Consider the following 23,197-nt stretch of genomic DNA (forward strand, 5'->3'; position numbering starts at 1 on the left):
GAATATATCTCATCATATGTTACTGTGTTATAAACGAGGCAGGCATGTGATATGAACATGGCACATCACTGAGCGCTCGCTCACTATATCCAAGTTTGGCTGTGCGAGCTTCATTGATTTGTTCCCCTGCTTGTTTGCTTTTCCCTAGTGTTCCTCCTGTAAATTCAATAGTAGTTAAAATCAAAGACCACTCGCATATATGTATGTACCCTTGGATATGTATGTGTGTATGTGCAAACATATGCACGTGTCACTGGGTGCTATCTACATATGTGTATGTATGTATGTATGTATGTATGTATGTATGTATGTATGTATGTATGTATGTATGTATGTATGTATGTATGTATGTATGTATGTATGTATGTATGTATGTATGTATGTATGTATGTATGTATGTATGTATGTATGTATGTATGCATGCATGCATGCATGCATGTATGTATGTATGTATGTGTGTGGGTAGGTAGGTGGGTATATATGTGTTTATGAGACTTTAATCTATATATCTATCTATCTACCTACCTACCTACCTACCTACCTACCTATCTATCTATCTATCTATCTATCTATCTATCTATCTATCTATAGATAGATAGATAGATAGATATATAGATATAGATATATATAGAGAGATAGATAGATAGATAGATAGATAGATAGATAGATATAGATATATATATATATATATATATATATATATATATATATATATATATATATAAACACATATATATATAAACACATATATACCCACCTACCTACCCACATACATACATACATACATACATACATACATACATACATACATACATACATACATACATACATACATACATACATACATACATACATACATACATCTTACAAATCTTACATATGGTGTCACGTTTGAGTACATGTATATATGTTTACACCTCACAAGATGGGTATGATATATAAGTATGAATATATATATGTCTTATAAGTCTTGTACTTCCTACTATAATTGGTATGTGCACACGTATGAGGTTTTTCCCCACAAATTCCATGACAGATCTTTTCTCTCCAAACTGCAGATCATGATCTGCCTTGTTACTTTTTTTGTTTCCAAAAACAAATAATGATTTTGAGACTTCCCTTCATGACAACTAATTGGAGTTTACAAAATGTATGTGTATTTCTCTGTTTTTTACTCATAAACCAGAATCTATTTGCCTGTTTGCTTGCCAATGATTTAGTCCATAATAAACTTGACTTAGTTCATATTTCGTGGCTAGTAAATACCAGTAACAGTTCATATTCCCACCGTTGCCGCCGTTTATTTGACAGTTTAATGATTGATAATGCCAGATGACATTTCTTAATATAGGCAATCGATGGGTTTGTTCTCCCTAAAAATATCTTTGGATAAACCATATCTGTTACGCCTTCGTAAGTGTGTTTTAATGATGACATGTCCTTACGATGCTAGAATATCCCTAATGGTAACCTTGTTGCTATTACTCTGTGGCGATGTCCATCCCAACCCAGGGCCATTTCACCACACTGAACTCAAGATTATTCATTTAAATGTTTGCAGTGTTAAAGATAAAATCGATCTCATAAATGCAGAATTGAATGACCATGACGTTATCTGTTTGACAGAAACTTGGCACCTTGGACACTAATCTTATGGCGACATTGTTTACATCAGCTTAATCACAAAAAAAAACAGTGAAACCCTCATTGATTTGATATTTGTTTCTCGCTTCTAATGTCTTGCAACCTTTCTGCAGTGAGAATTGTCCAGTATCCGTAAAACTAAAGGAATGTATGAAATCGACAAGCACATATCAGAGAAAAGTTTATGACTACAATCAGATAAATAGACATAATATTTGCTCTCACATCGAAAATACATACTGGGAAAACGTCCTTTCATCACCGAATATAAATATGAATACAATTCGTTCGTCAAAACTCTATCACATATATGTGATTCTCATATACGAAATAAAACTGTTACGATAAGAAGTAAAGATACCCCGTGGATGAATAACAATATCCGCGAGCTCATTCGGAAACGGAATAGACAACATAAACTGGCGAAGTAAAAAAATCGTGAAGGCGATTGGGCTACTTTTAGAACATTTCGAAACTAAGTAACTTCTACAGTTAGAAAAGCCAAGAAGGGTTATATTGCAAAATTAGATATTGAAATAAATAACAACCATAGCAGCAAACTATGGTGGCGACTAGTTAAAAACTATATAAACAAGAAATCTGAAAATACGTCTTTCCCACCTATTCATTACAATAACGATGTTTATCATGATCCAGTGTCAATAGCAAATGTTATGAATAATTACTTTATTGAGCAGGCAACAGTAGATGACCCCAATAAAGATGTTCCAAACGTGAATCTGAATAACAACATTGCATATTTGACTGATTTGACTCACTCAACGGGAAGTTCAAGACGTGTTGACATCGTTAAACATTAATAAAGCGACAGGACCGGATGAGATAGGAAATCGTATTTTACGTCTGATATAGTCTTCTTTGTCTCTACCATTAACTCATCTTTTTTAACAAGTCACTTCAAACATCACTCTTCCCAGATACATGGAAAGAACCATTTGTCATATGTATTCATAAGAAAGGAAATATTGACGGCCGTTGTAATCATAGACCGGTTACTTTGACATCTTGATTATCGAAAGTCTTTGAAAAATGTGCATTTAGATATGCCTTTAATTTCATGAGAGATAATAACTGCCTTTCAAACTTACAATCTGGATTTGTTCCAGGAGATTCCACAGCATATACACTTACACATTTGGATAATTTTATTGCTAAAGCTATAGATAATGGAAAAGAAGTTAGAGCTGTATTCTGCGATATAAGCAAGGCATTTGATAACGTTTGGCACAAAGGAATTATTCACAAGCTTAAATCCTGTGGAATAAGCAGAACATTATCGAAATGGTTTGAAAGTTATCTACAATATCGAAAGCAGAGAGTAGTTATTCAGGGTAAAAAGTCAGAATCCAAACCGTTTATAGCCGGACTTCCCCAAGGATCAGTTTTCGGGCCTCCTCTATTCTTAGTATACATTAATGACATAGTTGATGGAATCGAAAGTAATATGACACGTCACTCTACGTGATAGTTGACGATCCTTATATTTTATTATACAAGTGCGTTTACTCTAAACTCAGATCTAGACAGTGTATCCCAATGGGCAGAAACCTGGCCAGTTAAATTTAATCCAAACAAAACTGAAACCATCCAATTCTCACGTAAAAGTAAAACCTCCACTCACCATGAATGGTACGGTCATAAAAGTGGTTCAGACTCATAAACACTTAGGTATTACCTTTCAGGATAACTAACTTTGGCATTCTCACATCAATGAAGTGATCAGCAAAATTAGCCCCATGATTGTTTTCGTAATTCTAAATACAGGCTGTCACGCAAAACATTGGAAACAATGTACAAATCCTTTATTTTAACATTATTTGATTATTGTTGTCATCCCTGGGACACTTGTACAAATGAGCAATCATTGTCACTAGAACACCTTCACTTAGATGCTATACGCACAATATGTGGTGCAGTCAGAGGCACGAGCCATGATAAGTTGTACAATGAAACAAATCAAACCTTCTTAGTGAAAAGAAGAGAAAGATCAAAATTAACATTGCTTTATAAAATGGTAAACCACATGGTTTCTGATTATCTTTGTGATCTTGTTCCAGGGATCGGATATGACAATAATAATTATAATCTTAGAAATAGTGAAAATTTCCAAACTATCAGATGCAGATCGTTTCTACCCGATACAATCACACTGTTGAATAAACTACGTACCTACAAATGCGACTAGTGCTTCTTCTGTTGGACAGTTTAAGAATCAAATCACACCCCGCACAAATACTGATATTAAGTTTGATCTAGACTATGGTAGTCGATTCTGTCAAATAATACACAGTCGCCTTAGGCTGGGATGCAGTGACTTAAAAAGTGACAAATACAACCGTTTCATTGCTGATAATGCTTCTTGTTCTTGCTCACATGTTTCTGAGGATGCTTTCCATTATTTCTTCACGTGTCCTAAAAATAACAATATACGATATGAATCATATTTCTACAAGAAAGGTTTCACACTGCGGGACGTGTTGAACGGCAATAATTCAGTCTCATATCAGACAAATATGAATATTCTACACTCAGTTCAACAGTTCATCATTGCGTTAAAACGATTTGATTATTAGAAGCTTTAGTAGGTAACAACTTCCGTGTATTAACTGGCCACGAAACAAATATGAGCAAATATTAGTAAAGCTACTGCGTTTACTTTTAATGTAACTTCAATCTTATCATACAAATGCAATCTGTTCTTATTTTGATGACTGATAAATTGTTTATCGCACGAAACATTCAGCCTCATCTCAAATAACAATATCATGTCAATGTATAGTAATATCATGTAACATTTCCACGTACAAATGTGAACAAAGCATGTATTCCTGAGAGGCATTAATATAAGCCATGCAGGCTTGTTTGCCAATCTATTTCCAAGTGAATAAATTACGTTTAAACCATAAACGACAGTGTATGTCCTCTGTTTCATTCTGTATGTTTTACGACAATAAACTTCTATTTTGTTCTGATGTGGATGGTTTCGGTGAGTTTGCGTTTAGTGAAGTCTGATTGTTAGCAGGAATGGTGATGTCAGCACCAGTGTATTGGATGACTGGGGCTCACCTTGATGTGGTCACAGATGGCTGATGTGCTGTCGGAATTGGTGCTAGAGGTCTACTGTTCTTTAACTCGGTTGTTGATGGGACGGGACGTTTCGCCTACGTAATTCTGTCCACAGTCTTAGGGATGATGTTTTCAACTCGTCATCTCATCTGGAAGGTGAGGTGATTGCGTGAGAGGAAGTGAATGTTTTTTTCTCAAGACGAGACACGGAGTTGATGGTAGGAACTGCCACGTCTCATGTAGACGACGGATAACGTCTTCGTGTTGGGTTTGGGAGTTGGGAAGTACAATATAGAACAAAGTTTATGGGCAACAGCTTCTTCCATATAGTATGTTCTATATTATACTTCCCCTATGCACACGACACCACAGTTACATTACTGTATTTATACACAGCCTTTTGGGTTAATATAGCGTGATTGCACCATTACCATTAGCGTGTAACAGAGCTTTAAATCATAACATCACTGCCACAGGTTAATTTGCACATCACATGACCGGACTTTTCTCTTGTTTGTAGACAAATGCACATATTCATAAATAAGCAAAGGGTGGTTTTCGGTGCTGTACAGTTCTACACTGTTACGTAAATATTCTTCTGCAACTGCGAAAGTAAGGTGTATGAGAATAAATATTTATATTTATATATAAACAGGCTGCATCGTTTGTTCTCCTTTAGGTTTCTGTAAGGTCTCGACGATAACACGTGGAGTTGAACAATCCATGTAAAGAAAGGATCGCAGCGCAAATCGAAATTGAGAGGTCATCGGCTATTCAACCAATCGTTAGAATCCCAGGTTATTGCACAGGACGACGCGATACGACACTCGTGAGGTGCGACATTAGTATGCACTTACTCATACGTTGACAAAGTGGGCAATAAAAGGATATCCTATCGCGTAGATAACACCAGGAAGTTAGTGTGCGGGCATTCACCCAATACCGTTACTTGTGTACACGGCGCCGCCATCTGAAGACGCTTATACCTGTTACTGAAGAGTTTTGATGACTTCAACTATGGATGGTCATGTTTTTGTAAGTAGCTGGTTCTGATTTGTTTTGTTTGTTTAACGCCGCGCCCAGCAATATATCAGGGAGTCAAGATCTACCTGTCAGCTATTTTCCGATCACACTACAGTTACTTTACCAATTTATAAAGGTCTCACCTAGCCATAGTGCAATGTTATTTTAACATGACCTTGTTGGATAGACTCTCTCTAAGGGAGAGTGAACCGCTTGGGGATGTGAGAAGCAGAGGAAATCTGCCCTTGATTTGATTTTGCGTCTATGCATTGCTCAAAGGGGTTGGGCGGAAGAGTGAACAATGAGGTTCTGTGACAATGAGGCCCTGATACCTCAGAATTTGGGGTTAGTCCCACCTGTCCGGTTTGTTTGATATGCCGACAGTCCCGTGTGTGGGGTTACCGTCTTATCTTTGATATACCGACTATAGCCTGTATTGAAAAGTCGAATATTGGAAAAAGGAAGCTATATAATGTTATATATTTTTAAGGGTTAAATGGTTAAGAAGGTAAATTTTAACAACATTTAATTCTGCATTTAATTAAAGAACGAATAAACGTTTTGGTACTCTTTTTACCACTGCATATGCAACACTTCTGGTTAGTCATAAACGGAACACAGTGTTTGTTTTTGTTTTTTTTTTGTTTTTTTAAACAACAAACAACAAATGTGCGGTTAATTAAAAGGTTATGTCACTCTGTCTCCAGAGCCCTGCAGTGACGCCATAGAAGGAACGATTTTCAGTTAGTTGTATAGAAAATGTGTAGGAAGCTCGCCATTTTGCTGAATTCTCGACGTCACCAAAGACATGCCGACTTCTTGTGTTGCTGTCAATTGCTCCTTGGGGTCGAGTAATGGTGTCACTATGCACAGGTTTCCACCAGACCCCGTAGTTTGTGCTTAAATTGGATGTTTGTGTGTGCGAAGTGAGCTTTGTGGAAGCCTGTGGTATATACTAAATCGGATGGTTCGCCCCCCACCACGCTTCCAGGATAGAAAATGGTAGTTCGAGTTTCATCGAGTTTATAAATTCAAGACTGCTTACTACACATTGGTGACCAAAAGGATTTTGCATGAATATAACGCTTTCTTCCTCGAAAGCGAGGTTGTGGTCGAAGTGACAATATTATCATAAGTAATATAATTATATTGACCTCCACACGGCTTCCAAGAGTGAAATTATTATAATCAATGTCATGTAAAATCCCACTGTCCATCAATAAAATACATGTTTTACTACCAGTAGAAAGTAATATTTTGATTTTTTAAGTCGGTGAAAACAAACTTAAATAGCATTCATCCTCGGACAGGGCGCCGCCATTTTTGAAAATCTTGAAGTCACGGGCTAAAGTCCATTTAAAATAATGAGACTATGGTTTGTTTTCATCAAGGTACAGAATCAAAATTACATTCTACTAGTAGTTAAATATGTATCTGAATCACGGCCAAAAGGATTTGTAACATAACGACTTCTTCCTAGGAAGCAAGGTGAGGGTCGAAGTGACATTAATATTGCAAGTAATATTATATTGCCCTCCACCTCGCTTCCAAGGGTAAAATTGTTATAATCAATGTCATGCAAAATCCTAATGTCCATCAATAAAATACATATTTTACAACCAGTAGAAAGTAATTTTGCTTTTGTAAGTCGGTGAAAACATACTTAATGGTATTCATCCTGTGAAAGGGCGCCGCCATTTTTGAAAATCGTGAAGTGAAATCCATTGGAATTAATGAGGTTATGGTTTGTTTTCATTAAGGTATAAAATCAAAACTACTTTCTACTAGTATATAAATATGTATTTGAATCATGACCAAAAGGAGTTTGCATGACACAACCTGTAACATAACCTAAGCGAGGTCGGGGTCGAAGTGAAACTACCGCGCGATAAATTTCTTCACATGCTAAATTTACTTGGTTTGTAAACGTTCACTCGCCAATATGTAGACACATTGTCAATATACGTCTTTAGATTCGGTCTCATAATCCTAATTACTTTATGATCATGCATTTTGAAACTTAATGAAAAGAAGCGATCTGCGAATGTATAACAGGAATGTAATATGCAGACATTTTATAGTTTGCCTATATGAATCATAATTCGCACGCACGTCCCAGTGTATGTCGTCTGTATCATTATACTTCACGACGAAAACAATGATTCTGTTGAAAGCTACGACAACTTCATATAAACAAAATGCAAATATTAAAATTGAAACAAATTAAAGATATAGGAGCAATGTCTGGCTATTACCTTGTTCGAAGAATGTATCCATCACTGTCCACAAAAACGAGTGACAAATGATTCATCTGCAGATTTCCCAAGTGATATCGATGCGTCTTTTAACAGTCTAATATACGAAAACGTGATGTATCGTTTCAGGTTTTTCACATTGCTGTATAGTCTCAATGGTCACCTAAGACAGCACACCTGGCAACTAATTGCATAATGTGCGTCATTCTTTTAAAAAGTAATTTAGTTAGCCAATAATGAGCAATCAATCAATGTATTGGCGGTTAATCCTTTGAATGATGCGTGTTGTTTTTACATAGACACAGACACGACAGAGTGCATTCAGTATAGATTACATACATAAACACTACCTTTTGACAAATCCCCCATTTAAATCTGCATAACAATAATTAATCAATCAGCGTGTTATCGGTTAATCCTGTGATCGATCCAGACATAAGAAACGCCAAATGGGGGCCTTTGTCGGGTAATCTAAGTAGCGTTACCACTAATTATACCTGTTATAAATATATTAACTGAGCATCAAGTGAATGATGACAAATAACGTGTAGGTTTATACCACCTAACACAGATTACAACCTAGCGACACCAAGTGATTTTGACAGTATCGTCTATGAAAACAAGGGTTGTAACTCGGAAACCGTTCAAAGCAGGAGACAAAACTAAATGATAGTAGATTGTGAGAACATATAGCTTTCATTTTTCACAACAGATGTCGCGATTCAGGTTTGTACAAAGCCTGTGAAACCTTAGCTCTACAAGCCACTAAAACTCTTTTTCCAGTACAGAACATTTGGCGAAAATACCGAACTATCCCCTTTAATTGTGTTCTAGAGATTTTTTACTCTAAAATCATTCCCATTTTATTGTATGGGTCAGAGATTACAAGGGTTGTAACTCGGAAACCGTTCAAAGCAGGAGACAAAACTAAATGATAGTAGATTGTGAGAACATATAGCTTCATTTTTCACAACAGATGTCGCGATTCGGGTTTGTACAAAGCCTGTGAAACCTTAGCTCTACAAGCCACTAAAACTCTTTTTCCAATACAGAACATTTGGCGAAAATACCGAACTATCCCCTTTAATTGTGTTCTAGAGATTTTTGACTCTAAAATCATTCTCATTTTATTGTATGGGTCAGAGATTTGGGGCTTCACAAAGAGAGATGTAATTGAGGGAGTACAAGGAAATTTCTTTAAGAGATTTATAGGTATCAGTAAACTGTTTCCACAAATACCATTCTTAGTGAGACAGGCAGACACCCGCTTTGTGTTAAATATTATACTCGCTGTATCAAGTACTGGTGTCGACTATTATACATGGAACATACAAGATATCCAAAAGCCTGTTTTGAGATGCTCAAGACATACGACAAAAATGGGGAAATAAACTGGGTGTCACAAGTTAGATTATTACTTTGGTACACTGGTTTTTCATATGTATGGGTCGCCCAGGTTCGTGGTCACGCTGACATATTTATTAAGCAGTTTCAACACCGTTGTGAAGATATCTAGTTTCAAGATTGGCATTCTAAGATTAGTAATTCGCACTTTTTGGGGACATATTCTGAACTGAAATCACTACTAACTCCTGAGAAATACATATCCGCACTTGCTGACAGACACGATTCGAGAAGAATCCTATGTAAGTTTCATTGTCTTTCACATAAGTTAAATATTCAACAGTATAGGTTTGATAAAACTGTTGAGAAAAGAATGTTATTATGCACTAAGTGCCACTTACAGCAAATCGAGGGTGAGTACCAGTTTTTGCTTATTTGTCCTTACTATTCTATAAGCCGCAACAAAGGTATTCCATCATATTATCATATTAATCCATCACGGGCTAAATATTATCAGTTACTGACATCAACTCACTATGAACACATACTAGCTTTAAGTATCTATTTGAAACGAAGCTTGCCAGTTTGAGTATATTGGCAGTACACAACCCTCCACTCTTTGTACACTGCTGTGCACTGTTTCTTTTGTATATTTAATGTACTTTAGGCCATGTGGCCTTCACACTGAAATAAATTGTCATTGTCATTGTCATTGTCATTGTCATTGTCATTGTCAAATATGTAAACGAAATGGTTTACCCCATGAAATGTAGATGAATTTTGCATAGACCCTCATATCTATACCTACTATTACGTCACGGAGACGTGCCGCTCTGATTCGCTGAAATTTCGTTTGCGGCTGTGCACTGTTGTCAAAAAGTCGATTTAAGGTAATTAAAGATCGAAATGCGCAGTTGTAATGACGGGATTTCATTTATAACGATGTCAATGAGAGATTTATGCAATTGCACCCCTAGAGTACATGTGATCTGTGACAATGCCTCATAACTTGACATTTTTGACATTCATAACAATATAATGCTAAATTAACATTATTTATGGGTCCACGAAGGAAGTGAATTTAAAAATCCTAATCCCCAAATTACGTTAGTATCAAATACTTATATCGTCATTCCAGATCAAATATGAAAATAATCAGGTGAAGGCAAGATGAATAACGTGATTTATGAGGGTGAGAGCAACCACGTCCTCAAGTGTTCATTAGTACGTCCATATGAGCATAATTGGGAGTGAAAGTGTATATATTTTCAAATCACTTGCACATGGATTATTGTTTGCAGGTCCTGTCTTTAACCGTGGCCCTGTTAGCAGGAGGATCAAGTCTCGAGTGTCAGCAATGTCAGTGTTCTGAAAGCAGGCACTCTATAACTGCTGACTGTACAAACAGAAACTTGTCTTCTGTTCCCAGTAACCTCCCATATAATACCACCAACCTGAAACTGGCTCGTAACAAAATTTCATCCCTTGGAAAGCAGCTGAAAAAATACATTTTCCTGAAAATACTTGATTTATCGTTCAATTATCTGAAAAAGCTCGACCGCTACGACTTTGCCGGACTTTCTGAATTGCAAGCCCTCAATCTCAGCTACAATCACTTACGTCTCTCTGAAGAAGTGTATCCAAATGGTATGTTCCAGTCTCAGACAAAACTACGGTTGCTGATAATAAATAACAATTCTCCTCCCGAGAATGAAGCCGATTTGAGTGACACAGACACTTCACTTTACTACCCAGATGAAACTTTCCAGGATCTGGTTTCCCTTCAGGAACTTCACATTGATGGACTTAAGAATCCAATGTTTGGAGAAGGCTTTAAATACACCAACATCACGAAACTCACGATTGGAGGAAACTGCAATATGAGGGTCATTTCAAACGAAACATTCATCTATTTAGAAAGAATAACACACTTAGACATTACAAATTGTGAAATAACTGATATTGGCCTATCTGCATTTGAGCCCCTCCAAAACATTCACATGTTAGACATGTCCCAAAATTCTGATCTTGGATTAGACAAGGCTTTTGCTAGTTTGTACGGTCTTCGTAATTCTCCACTGAAAATTCTAAAAGCAAACAAACTGAACAGATATCGAGGTATCGGCATTCTCGTAACCGCGGAGCATGTTAAATACATGTCTGGTATGGTTCTTGAGGAATTACACATAGATGACAACCGGATAGAATTACTGGATCCTCGAGTACCCGTTCTCCTACCACAAACTCTGAAAGTTCTCTTTGTTAGAAAAAACAAGTTTTCATTTGGTTTGTATCTTCTAACACTAACATCACTGATCAACCTGCAGTTTATGGATGCTTCGTCGGGTCACTTGTCCCATGCTCGTCCATTTACTGTCCACACACAAGCTCAGCTTGATTCTTACCTCACTGAGTTAGAGACAAACCCTCACATGGCTCATGGTGACACTTCACATGCTAGGGAAAGTTCTAGTTCATTGTCTGCTCTCACCAAGTCTGTGAAACATATTTTTTCTCTATTTGAAGATCTTTCTGATGGTGATTCACCATGGCCAGGAAATTTCACAATTAATGGTCCACCGAATGCAACATATGTAAACGTCAGCAACGCAAAACTGAGTTACACCATTCCTAGAATACGATTTGGTCAAAATATACTAAAGACTTTAGATCTGTCATATAATTTCTTTACACAGTGGATTGGACCAGTTATTGGGCTTCATCGTCTAGAATTCATCGATGGGTCCCACAATTTTTGTGATTTTATAAACACACACTTCTTTGATGATTTCATTTCACTAAGAATACTGAACATAAGTTTCAATTATCTTGGCTATACATTACATGATGGAACATTTAGTACGCTGTTCAAGCTTGAACATCTGGATCTATCAAATAATAAACTGAGTAGTCTGCCAAGAGACGTTTTTAAGGGCTTAGAAAATCTTAAGTACTTGAGTGTTGGGTCCAACTATTTGAACAAGTGGAATGCCAACATTGGGGACCTGAGAAAGTTGGAACTTTTAGATTTATCTGATAATCTCTTTGAGCAGATTGATGACATCTTTAGAAATCAGATTGATGACAATGCGAACAAAGAACTGAAAATGAGGCTTCATAAAAACCCATGGAAATGTACATGTGAGACACTGAGCTTCTTGAAGTGGCTAGACACTAAACGAAGTCGTGTTTATGATCTTCAGGACCTACTCTGTACAGGGTCAAATGGTGACCAGAAAAACATGACCAACCTACATGACATCATTATGGAACTGGAGAAGAGCTGTGCATCCTACATTGGTGTTGTGATTGGGGTGCTCAGTCTCATCATGCTGGTCCTGATATTTACCGTGACGGGCATCGTGTACAGATACAGGTGGAAACTGAGGTACCTCTACTACGTTGCCCGTAACCGACACAGAGGCTATCTGCCCACAGAGGAGGAGGCTCAAGAGTTCGAGTATGATGCCTTCATATCTTACGCTGATGAGGACCGTGGACTTGTAGTTAGGAAAATGAGGCAGAGGCTTGAAGAGATGCAAGGTCTAAAGCTCTGTATTCATCACCGAGACTTTCTCGTTGGGGAAGCTATCGCTGCCAACATCCTAAACGCTGTAAAATCCAGCAGGAAGACAGTGATTGTCCTGTCAAGACACTTCTTGAGTAGCTACTGGTGTAAGTACGAAGTGGAGATGGCTAAGATGGAGAGTATCTACACGGGACGGAACATCCTGCTGGTTGTTGTCTTGGAGAACATCCCTGTGAAAGACCTGCCCCCTGACATTGTGGAGTTGATGCGTCAAGATTCCTATGTAGAGTACACGGATGATCAGGATGGTCAGGAAGTGTTCTGGCAGAATCTGGAGCGAGCAATACGTAGGATGTAATGTGACTATTCAGTGGAGGGGCATGTTTCATAGTGTATATTTGTACATATCTGTTCTTTTGCACACTGTTCTATTTTGAGATCTATGACTTCCATGAGGAAAAAGCATTTGTATTGTACATTATTGCATCTGTCGCATACATTTGTATCTGAGTCTCGTTATTGCAAGTCAGTTAAGTTTTATACAGAGCTGTATGTGAATACAAAACTTCTTTAATGTACTGTCGGAAATGACAATGTGTTTAATCTTTTTCTTTGTGTCCCTAAAACTGACACATTTGCAGGTACCATATGTCGAAATAATCGTCCTAACTGGGCGTTTATTGGAATGTGTAATAGGATATCAAGAAAGGAATGTGTACTCGTAAAATGGGACAAAAAGCCCGAAAGCTGCTGAAAACAAAATATCAGACTATAGATGGCCATGAGGTCGCTCAGTCAGGTATGACGACGGCCCGACGACTCACTTGGCACGAAATGCAAACAGACAGAATATTTCATTAAAGTCACACCTTAAATGTACATATTGCACTTACATATAAGTATTGACAATATATATAAGTCATTCCAGCTGGAGTTTGAGAGACTATGAAGTAAAACAACAAAACATGTTTTGAAAGATAAAATACCATAAAAAGATGGTGTTGTTTAATATTTATGTAAGTGTATAAGAGCTAAAACGCGGCATGAAACTTTTCATCATGAGAAGGATGGCATCAAGTGAGTAAGATATCATGACATTTGTCTAAAAGCCGTGTCCTGTTGTGAATGTAAAATGCAATGTAATAAGACGTGTCATTCATCCTGAGTTTGGTCCTTGAGGTAGATGCACACTCGTTTTTCTATTGGCAGGTTTTCATATCCTCCCGTTTCCATCTTTAAAGGGACAACTCCAAATCTAAATCTGATTGCGCAATTCATATAAAGCTGAAGTGTGCTTTTCTATATATATTAGGCAATCTCTTGTTTTCCCAGAATACCCCCATTTGAGGTTTTTGTTTTGGATGGACAGGTTTTAATTTTCGTTAGAAAAGCCTGTTCCCAGGTTTTACTTTTCGTTAGTAAGATCGCTTCCCAGGTTTTACTTTCCTAACTTTATATGAACATTCAAATGATGCACGGGTGTTTGAAATCAATTGAAAAATATCGTTCAAGATAAAGCTCGAACTACAAATGTTTTTAAAAACGAAAGTAATTCTTAAATTCTCGGGTTTGTAGGCAGACGTTCTACCGCACGGCCGACGAAGGTAGAGCAACATGAAGTTAGAAACGGATGATTCGGGATTCTCACTCAATGGGATACATTGGGTTTCAGGTCACTTTATTTGCTGTCTATGGACACGAACCCGGGATCTCAAATCTTCTGAATGAGCAAAATACCGTTCATTACTGCCTGTGCATGTTAGGACATATATACTCTCCCAAAAAGAAAAGCATAGTGAAAATCGCCATGTCGTGTGGCAATGAATCATACGTGATTCATTTTACAAAAGGGTTTGCTCTGTTTGTGAGTCATATGGCGTTTATGTCTTGAAGCATCACAACAAAACGCACCATCCGTAAAATACCCGACGGCGTATTTAACAGTATGATTTTCAATATCGGAGTATATTTTCCCAGAATACACCGTTAACATGCAATGCACGTGAACGTTGGGGATCAAATAGTCTCAGCGTTGGGTATACAAAGTTGATCGCAGTCTGTCGATTATTCACTATATTTGGAATATTGTTGACGTGAAGCCAACCGTCATATCGCCATTGGTCTCCTTGAAGCTGGCCAGTCTCAACGTTTCACATCTCTGGGAGAGATATCGCCGGCAGAATTCACTTGCAGACGCCCCTCTTATTGGGCGACCTCGAGCGACCACTGCGGCACAGGATCCCTGTACATCCGGTGGTGGCTCTGAAGTCAATACCTAGTGTGACCACAGTGGGCCTCCAGAACTGCGCGGCATCGCTCCGGCATCGTACAAATAGGTCTAAGAATCTCGTGTTGCCTAATCGCAGCCCACTCTGCCCGTAGTGCCTGTACGGGTTGCTGAAGTGTTTGAGGCTGAGGATTACGGCGTCGCACCCGTCTGTCCAGGGCTTCCCACAGATATTCGATCGGTGCGGTGATCTGGATGGCCAGGGGAGCACATACATACAGACACACACGCAGACACACACACACAGACACACACACACATCTGGAAGGTGAACAGAAATTTAAATTCAAGATTTGAGTCCAGAATGTGAAGAAAAAATATCAGATTCGGGATTCGAATCCGGAATCCCGAGACCGTTTCTAACTTCATGTTGCCCGAAGGTGGTGGGGTTAAATTGTCTACATATAGTCATTTAAATTGATTTTACGCGCGCTTCAGTTATTGCTATGTAGCTTCATTAAATGATCATCTACATTGTAATTACCCATCACTGACGTATATATGTTAGAGAAACCACTTCTCCTCGGTTTTGGTACAATGTAAAACCATCGGGGTCGGGAAATCACCCCTACCCTTTCAAGTTTTACATTGTCTACCAAAACCCAGGAGGCCTTTCTTTTCTCCTATACAAATGATCAACAACTTTCACATTAATATATGTCATTTTAAAAGTCTTGTATACTCATAGTTTTTAATGCTGTCCACCGTCTTTCTGTAAACCCTACTTCCATCACGTGTGGGGTAGCCTAGTGGTTAAAGCGTTCGTTAAAGAGTCCGAAGACTCAGGTTCGATTCCCCACACGGTTACAATGTGTGCAGCCCATTTCTGGAGTCTCTGTCGTGATGTTGCTGGAATATTGCTAAAAGCGGCGTAAATCCGTACTAACTCACTCATCCCATCAACTCCAATATTTCACAGTAGTGTCTAGAAAGTGGCAAAGTTCGTATCCTCTAAATTTTCCGTGCAGTATATTTTTCCAGTTCCAGTAATTTTCCCGTGCATGGTTGTCTGCCCATAGAAAGTACAGCTCTGTTGGTGATGATTTCCTCCACATTGACTAAACGTCCCAACTGTATTCCCACTGTCTCACGAAATCGAGGTCCAGGCTATCTGTACTTGGAGTGCTGCGTTTGGGGTGTATCTACTGACTCCGATGAAATATCTTATAGATCTGTATTGCCCTGCGTTCCCTGATGAACGGACTGCTGTGCCCCACATAGCTGCTCCATAATCCATTGCAAACCAGACCATGGCGTTACCGTCATGCAACTTTTTGAAGGTTTGGTGATGCATTCCACAGAAGGCTTTAGATCTGGCGATTAAGAGAAGAAGCACCCGACTTGCAGACTTTGCTGTTGTTTTCGCCATTTTGTCATAATCCAAAAATCTGTCAAAGGAAGGCTGATATAGATGTAGCAGTTCGTTGTCTTTAACGTTTTATGTATGAACCACATTATATATATCTTCATCTATTCTGTTATTGTTACTGATACACAACATATTTAGAGTCAGTGAGTATGGTTTTACGCCGCTTTTAGCGATATCACGGTGGGCGTCACCAGAAAGTGTTGGGACATTGTACCCACATGGGGAATCGAACCCAGGTCTTAGGCTTCCCCACCGTCTCAAAATATATACGTTGCCTGACCACCCGAAAATCGACGGGAATGGATATTATTTTGTAAATTGTTTTTACATGCCGTTTACTTCCCCAGTTTATGCCCAGAAAGGAATATCTTATCCTAGCTGATATATCTGCGTCCCCGAGCCCGACCCCAACCACTGTCTGCGAGACCCGTCCTGGATTTGCTTTTTAGGCGACCTACATCCTACTTGTTTCTTTTCACAGTGGTAATGAGACTCCATGATAGCCAGGCCTATACTGCACACTAACGACTATATAAATTTAGATTTAAAAAGCCAGATGTTTCTTTCTATTTGCGACATTGCTTTTGTAATTGTTCTTTTACAAATACAAATACGTTTTCAGCCGTTTCATAAATCTGTGAAAAATAATTAACCGGGATGATTTAGTCTAGTTTGTAATGTTGTTTGCCAAACACTCAAATACACCTTAGTATCGACAGTCTTTGTTTCATGTTCTGTTTCTTGTTTTTGACTCGACTGTCTTCAGGCTGCCGACGACCCGTGGAGGTCCCGTGGTAGAATAGGCCTTCAGCAACCCATGATTGCCATAAAAGGCGACTATGCTTGTCGTAAGAGGCGACTAAGGGGATCGGGTTGTCAAGGTCGCTGACTTGGTTGGCCCGTGTCATCGGTTCTCAATTGCGCAGATCGACATTTTACATGATATACTCTTCCAAAAAGTAGGGGGAACTGTACTGTCAATGTACGATTGTCAAAACTGGGAGATATATGAGATCGAATCAATGTTTTATGGATCTGCCTGAAAAAACGTCAAGATTCATGCACGTGTAATAGGCTCCTACGTTGTGCCCGTGCTTCCCATGCGTTGTGTTTACGTACGTGATAACGTGAAATGATACTGCATACGCATGTTGAATGTCTTTGTAACGGTTTTCTTTTCTTTACAGGTTGATCATCGGCAATACAATCATTATGTATACACCTTGTTTGTACCGTCTCCACCGCGGTAAAGTACATTGTAATACCCTCTGAGATTTGATAAGCCTTGGGGTTTACCTTGTTGACTTTATAACTTTGATTTGTCGAAAATGGATTTGGTCGACCTATGAACTTTTGCGATTTGTTAACATTTGACTTTTCGATTTGAGAAATCGTTGCCTTTCTTGGGGTTTTGTTTGTTTGGTTTTTTTTTCAGATTGACTTTGGGTATACCACACAGACGCTTGGTCAAAGCAAGAGGTCAAAATGGTAATGGAGCTATAGTGTCTGCCTCTGTCATTAAGAGCACAGCTCTGTTAGACACTGGTTGAACTGTCTTACCAGATGTCAGTATTCCTGCGAGGATAATTTGTCTCATATTCTCACGTCAACTATTAAAGAAGTATTTCCCATAAAGTGTGCAGATGGAAATATGCTTCCATACTTAGGTGTTATACTAGTAGATACTGTTGCTCCGGGGTTACAAGAGGAGGATAGTTAGCCAGGCTTGCTTTTAATGGTTCCTACAAATAAGTATCGTCTTCAGAAAATAGGGGACAATGAACTTTCAATTTGGATAGGAAGTGTAAACATTAACAAACCTTTCAAGGACAGACATCTTATGAACGCTCCTCCATTTCCCTCTATTACTACCCCTAACTACAACGCACCATATGCACGTGCACAACGCAGTAGCTCTATATACGTGCATGAGGTCCCATTCTTGATTTTGACGTTTTTTCAAGAAGAACGAGAAATCACTTAGAACATTAATTGCATCACACATTTGTTAGTTTTTGTTTCTAGTCGTTTTTTTTAAAAGGAAAATCATATACATGCAAATTACATGCCATACACCAATTATCTTTCAAAAACGACTACATTTCAAATAACTGTGGTTGTACGGAAGTGCAAATGGTGATGCACTCTCAAAACATTCAATAATATTATATCAACATTGACTGACTCCGATAAGTCGTAAATAAAAAAGATGAAGATCCCCTACTTTTTAAATAGTATATAATGCAAGAGTACCTGTTCTAGGAACTAATGTGTTGACACCTGTTATGGATAGAAGTAAGGAATGTCTTGGAGCAGTCTCCCTGTAGAAGTCAAGTATCCACACTCCACAGTACCTTACGTTTCGCAACATGGTGTTATTAGAGAGACTTGTTGAAGACAATATGGCGTATGGGACTTAAACTGTTTAAGAGGCATTTTAGAAGTTGCTGAGCTAAAGGTGACGCAACAAACTTTATGGATGATCAACTTCTTTATTTTCACAATAGCGACGTTTCGGTATGGATTCTTATACCGTTTTCAAGCACATGGGAGGACAAGGTGTAACAGTTTATATACAGGTACATGAGATATTGCTGAGGAGATTAACAATAACAATAACATAATTGAGGAGATGAGATAACAAAAACATCAAAGAATATAATTTGAGTTGTTGATATAACCAGTAATTAGTGTGAAGCCAAGGGTGGGGGTGGGGGATTACAGCGTTGAGGAGACCAATTAATGGAGGATTAATGACGTAAGCCAGAGATTAATATTTCTTGATTAAAGTGTCGAATTGGTTTGGTAGAAATATACCCTGATCCCTGTTTATAGAAGGGTTGTGTCTGCGGATGTGAATAGCTTCTGCCAATTTTCTCTGCTTGTACTCATGTTTGTTGCTGGAGGTTTCCCTAAGGTCTCGATAATAACACATGGAGCCGTACAACCATTTAAACAGAGGATCGCAGCGCAAAACCGAGGTCATCGGTTATCCAGTCAATCGTTAGAATCTCAGGTTACGTCGTTACGGCACAGATCAACGCGATACGACACTCGTGAGGTGCGACATTAGTATGCACTTACCCATAAATTGACAAAGTGGGCAATCAAAGGATACCTTATCGCGTAGATAACATCAGGAAGTTTGTGCGACGCGCATCCACCCAATACCGTTACTTGTGTACACGCCGCCGCCATCTGAAGACGCTTATATTTGTTACTGAACAGTTTTAATGACTTCAACTATGGATGGTCATGTTTTTGTAAGTAACTGGTTCTAATTTGTTTGCGTTGTTAGTTTGTTTGTTTGTTTAACACAGCACCCAGCAATATATCAGGGAGTCAAGATCTGACTGTGAAACATTTTTTTATCACTTTACGTTTACTTTACCAATTAATACGATATTGCTTACTCCTGCATCAAGACGCGCAGCCTTTTGCTCTTACTTCCATCAGAAAAGAATAGCCGAGCTGAAATACGCGGGGGTCATCCTGGTTCGCCAGCACCTATTTTTTAAATTAGATTGTGCAGTCAGGCGTGGTAATTGGTAGAACAATAGGGTTAGGTAGGAGTCATCTCAACATTTAGACATGTGGTGGCGATATATTTCTTTATTTCTAAAAAATTGGTATATTTTATGTACGTCATCATGATGCGTTTAACATACTTAACCATATACGAACAGTAACAAACATATACTCTCTTCAATAAATGAAATTTTCCACGAATATATAAAACACAGCACATAAGTTACGTTTAACACATTTTTAACACATTTTCAAAAATGAAATATTTTTATACACATGACATACCTTTAGGTGCTTCCCTCCCTTTAGTATGTGACTGATGACATTCTCTGTGTGACACTGCTCTTGTTTAATGGTATCTATAAAACTGTATATGATGGGGTGCTATTGTCCAGCCTTATTCATCCGAGCATGCCATCCTTCGACGCGGTTGTTGGTACGGGGACCGGTAGAGTTGAAATGGTTCCATTCCAATCTGCCTGCGGTGTCAATCCACGCTTCAGTAACATGAACATTAACATTAACATGGACTGGTCAAGTCTGCGTCTTCAAGAGCATGTAACCAGACATGCCATTCAATCTGATGAGGGGCAAGGCGGATGCATGTCTAACTAGGCGATTCACAGATGGATTGTTTGCAAAGTCAGTCTGCAGTCCAAAACGTTGTACATTACGCCAAGTGGCTTGACGAAAGTGGAACAAGCAGGCCTTTAAGTCACAGTGGAAGATGTCTCTGGAGGCGTTCTGGGCGGCTGTCTCGAAGTCAGTCACTACCAAGGAAGGTCGTAGGTAATGGCGAAGTTCTGCTACTTTCTGTTTGAGAATTGTGAAGAAGAGATGGTAAGTTGTCCGCGTCAGTAGTATATACAATGGGGGTTTTAAAACACTTTCAAGAAAAGTCTCTACAAAGCCTTATTTACTAAATAAGGCTTTGGTTGGGCCCTTAGCTCTTGCTACTATTACCCCTACTACTTAACATGTGTTGGAGGTAACACTGTGCCGTACGGTACGATCAATAATTCTTCTCTTACAAACCCCCTACCCGGCCCATCCCTCAAGTAGTATAAGTTAGGTTCGTCGGCTTTCATATCCACTTTATCTATGTTGTAAGTTTTGACTGACCATATAGGATCGGTGGCCCGCTTACGGCTATCACCCTCGTGTTCCTCCGGCTGGTATAGATACCTCACTAGGGCCCTATCTGGTATCTGTTTCTCCTTCCCACGCAATGGAGCGGCCGACTCTGCAACTATTGATTTTAGTTTGATAGCGTCTGCCGGTTTCTTACCGGTGAGACGGGTGACTTCATGGTTGATTGCCGACACCACCTTGGGTAACCTTGTGACCCATTCAGTCGATCGTTTTCCAGGGGTGGCCATCTCCCTAGCATACTGATGGCCGAACAAGCGCTCAGCCAAAGTCCTATTAAATCTCTCAACTATGGCTTGGCTGCGATGGGCTCCGGCTGTGCCACGCCTGACCTTTGTATCGTGTTTGGCTAGCAGTTGTGACACGGCACCCATGAACTCCCGTCCGGGGTCAACTTGCAGCTCTGTTGGCCACGTCAGCGGGCTGCGTTTGTATATGCGTTCGAATCCTCTGGCTACCTGGGCCGAATCTTTCGTGGTCAAGGGTTCGGCTTCCTTGTAACGACTGGCTACGTCCACTACGGTTAAGGCATACTTGTACCTCTTGTCGTGGGGTAGGAACAGTAGGTCTGCCTGGTGAACGCTATTAGGTATGTTAATACCGAACCTCCTTCTAGGCACGTAGCGTGGTGCCGGCAAATAGATCTGCCACAGGGCTTGTTTTTCAAGCCACGCTTTGGCTTCCTCCGGGGGTACTCGCGCTATTTTAGCTAGCTTATCTACTGCGCTAGCTCCTTTCCAGTACCCACGCGGGCTGTAGTAAATAGCCTAAAACTTTTTCATGTCCATACGCGTATGTGTTTATCCCATCAATAGCTATCCAACGTTTAGTGTCCATAGGCGACAGGGACGTCTTGTTTATAGTCAGTCCGTATATCTTATGTCCATCACTTCTAAGTGTGTTCATTTTATGCCTAAAGGTACGGGTCTTGAACAGGGCTTCCTTGAATCTGGCGTGTTTGATGTGTTGTTTCACCACATACTTCTTAACCCCCTTAGCCTTCCGGATCTCACTATTGTCGGCTTTCAGTATGGAGTACATCTTAGGTCTCAAACCTATGTACTCGGCTATGGGCGTGCCAGCACACTCGTCCTTCATCTTACCTAGGACCTTTTTATTTACCGTACTGTGTATGGCATGGGTCTTAGGGTAGTCGCTGGTGTCGTATAAATCGAGGTGTTTTTTCATGTCCTCGTACACGTCCTCGGTTCGAATCTCCATCAGCAGGGAATCCGTGTCAGTGTACAGCACTTCACACCTGTCACCGTACTGTTTCTTGAGCTCGTTGTAGTAAAAGTCGTACATCAGGTGTTTGGATAAATCGAGGATGCTCATCCCCACGTAAACAGGCCGGTTGAATTTTATGTGGCTTTTCTTCATGTGTAGGGCAACCAGGTTGTCTGTGAATATCTTACTACGGTTGAATGCCGGACTGACTATCAATCTCCTGAGCTTGTCTTCCTCACTCGACCGAACCAGCTTCACGGTCACGCGTTTCCTCAGGTTCTCCATAGTCTTACCAAACACCGAGTTGTTCATGAGCTTGTAGAGATTTTTCTCAAAATCACTGGTGGCTTTTTTTCGTAGGTCTGTGTTCATTCTGATGTAGGGCTCCATCCATGGGCTCTGGTCGAACATGAGCACCCTGTGTATTTTGGTCAGCCTCATACCCAACGACAGGTACAGCTGTAGGTTGCGATAGTGAACGATGTACTTGGTCTTATTCATTAAGTTAGGCACGAGTTTTTCAACGTCTGTCACACGCCCACCTAACAAGTTATGTTGGTACTCAGACATCCAGTCTGGGTTAACCCTCATACGTTCGGGGGCCAGGGGGTAGCTGTTGTGTGATGTGTGTAATTCCTTGGTATACTCTAAGTCAACCTCGAGGATATACCCTTAGTTCGAATCTGGTGCAACCCCCATAACATCAACGTGGGGTACCCATTCGAATCTCCCTGTAGGTAGATACTGGCTCATGG

The 23,197-nt window shown here is 39.4% G+C and overlaps 1 protein-coding gene across 1 annotated transcript; it reads left to right on the plus strand.

The window, feature by feature from the left end:
* The first annotated feature begins 10,636 nt into the window (after positions 1 to 10,636).
* On the plus strand, positions 10,637 to 13,240 carry LOC137268708 (toll-like receptor 4). The gene has a single exon (XM_067803306.1). It carries the CDS (start codon positions 10,637 to 10,639, stop codon positions 13,238 to 13,240), a length of 2,604 nt encoding a protein of 867 aa, XP_067659407.1.
* Positions 13,241 to 23,197: the final 9,957 nt, after the last annotated feature.

This window comes from Haliotis asinina, chromosome 16 (genome assembly GCF_037392515.1).
Source record: "Haliotis asinina isolate JCU_RB_2024 chromosome 16, JCU_Hal_asi_v2, whole genome shotgun sequence".
NCBI lineage: Eukaryota > Metazoa > Mollusca > Gastropoda > Lepetellida > Haliotidae > Haliotis > Haliotis asinina.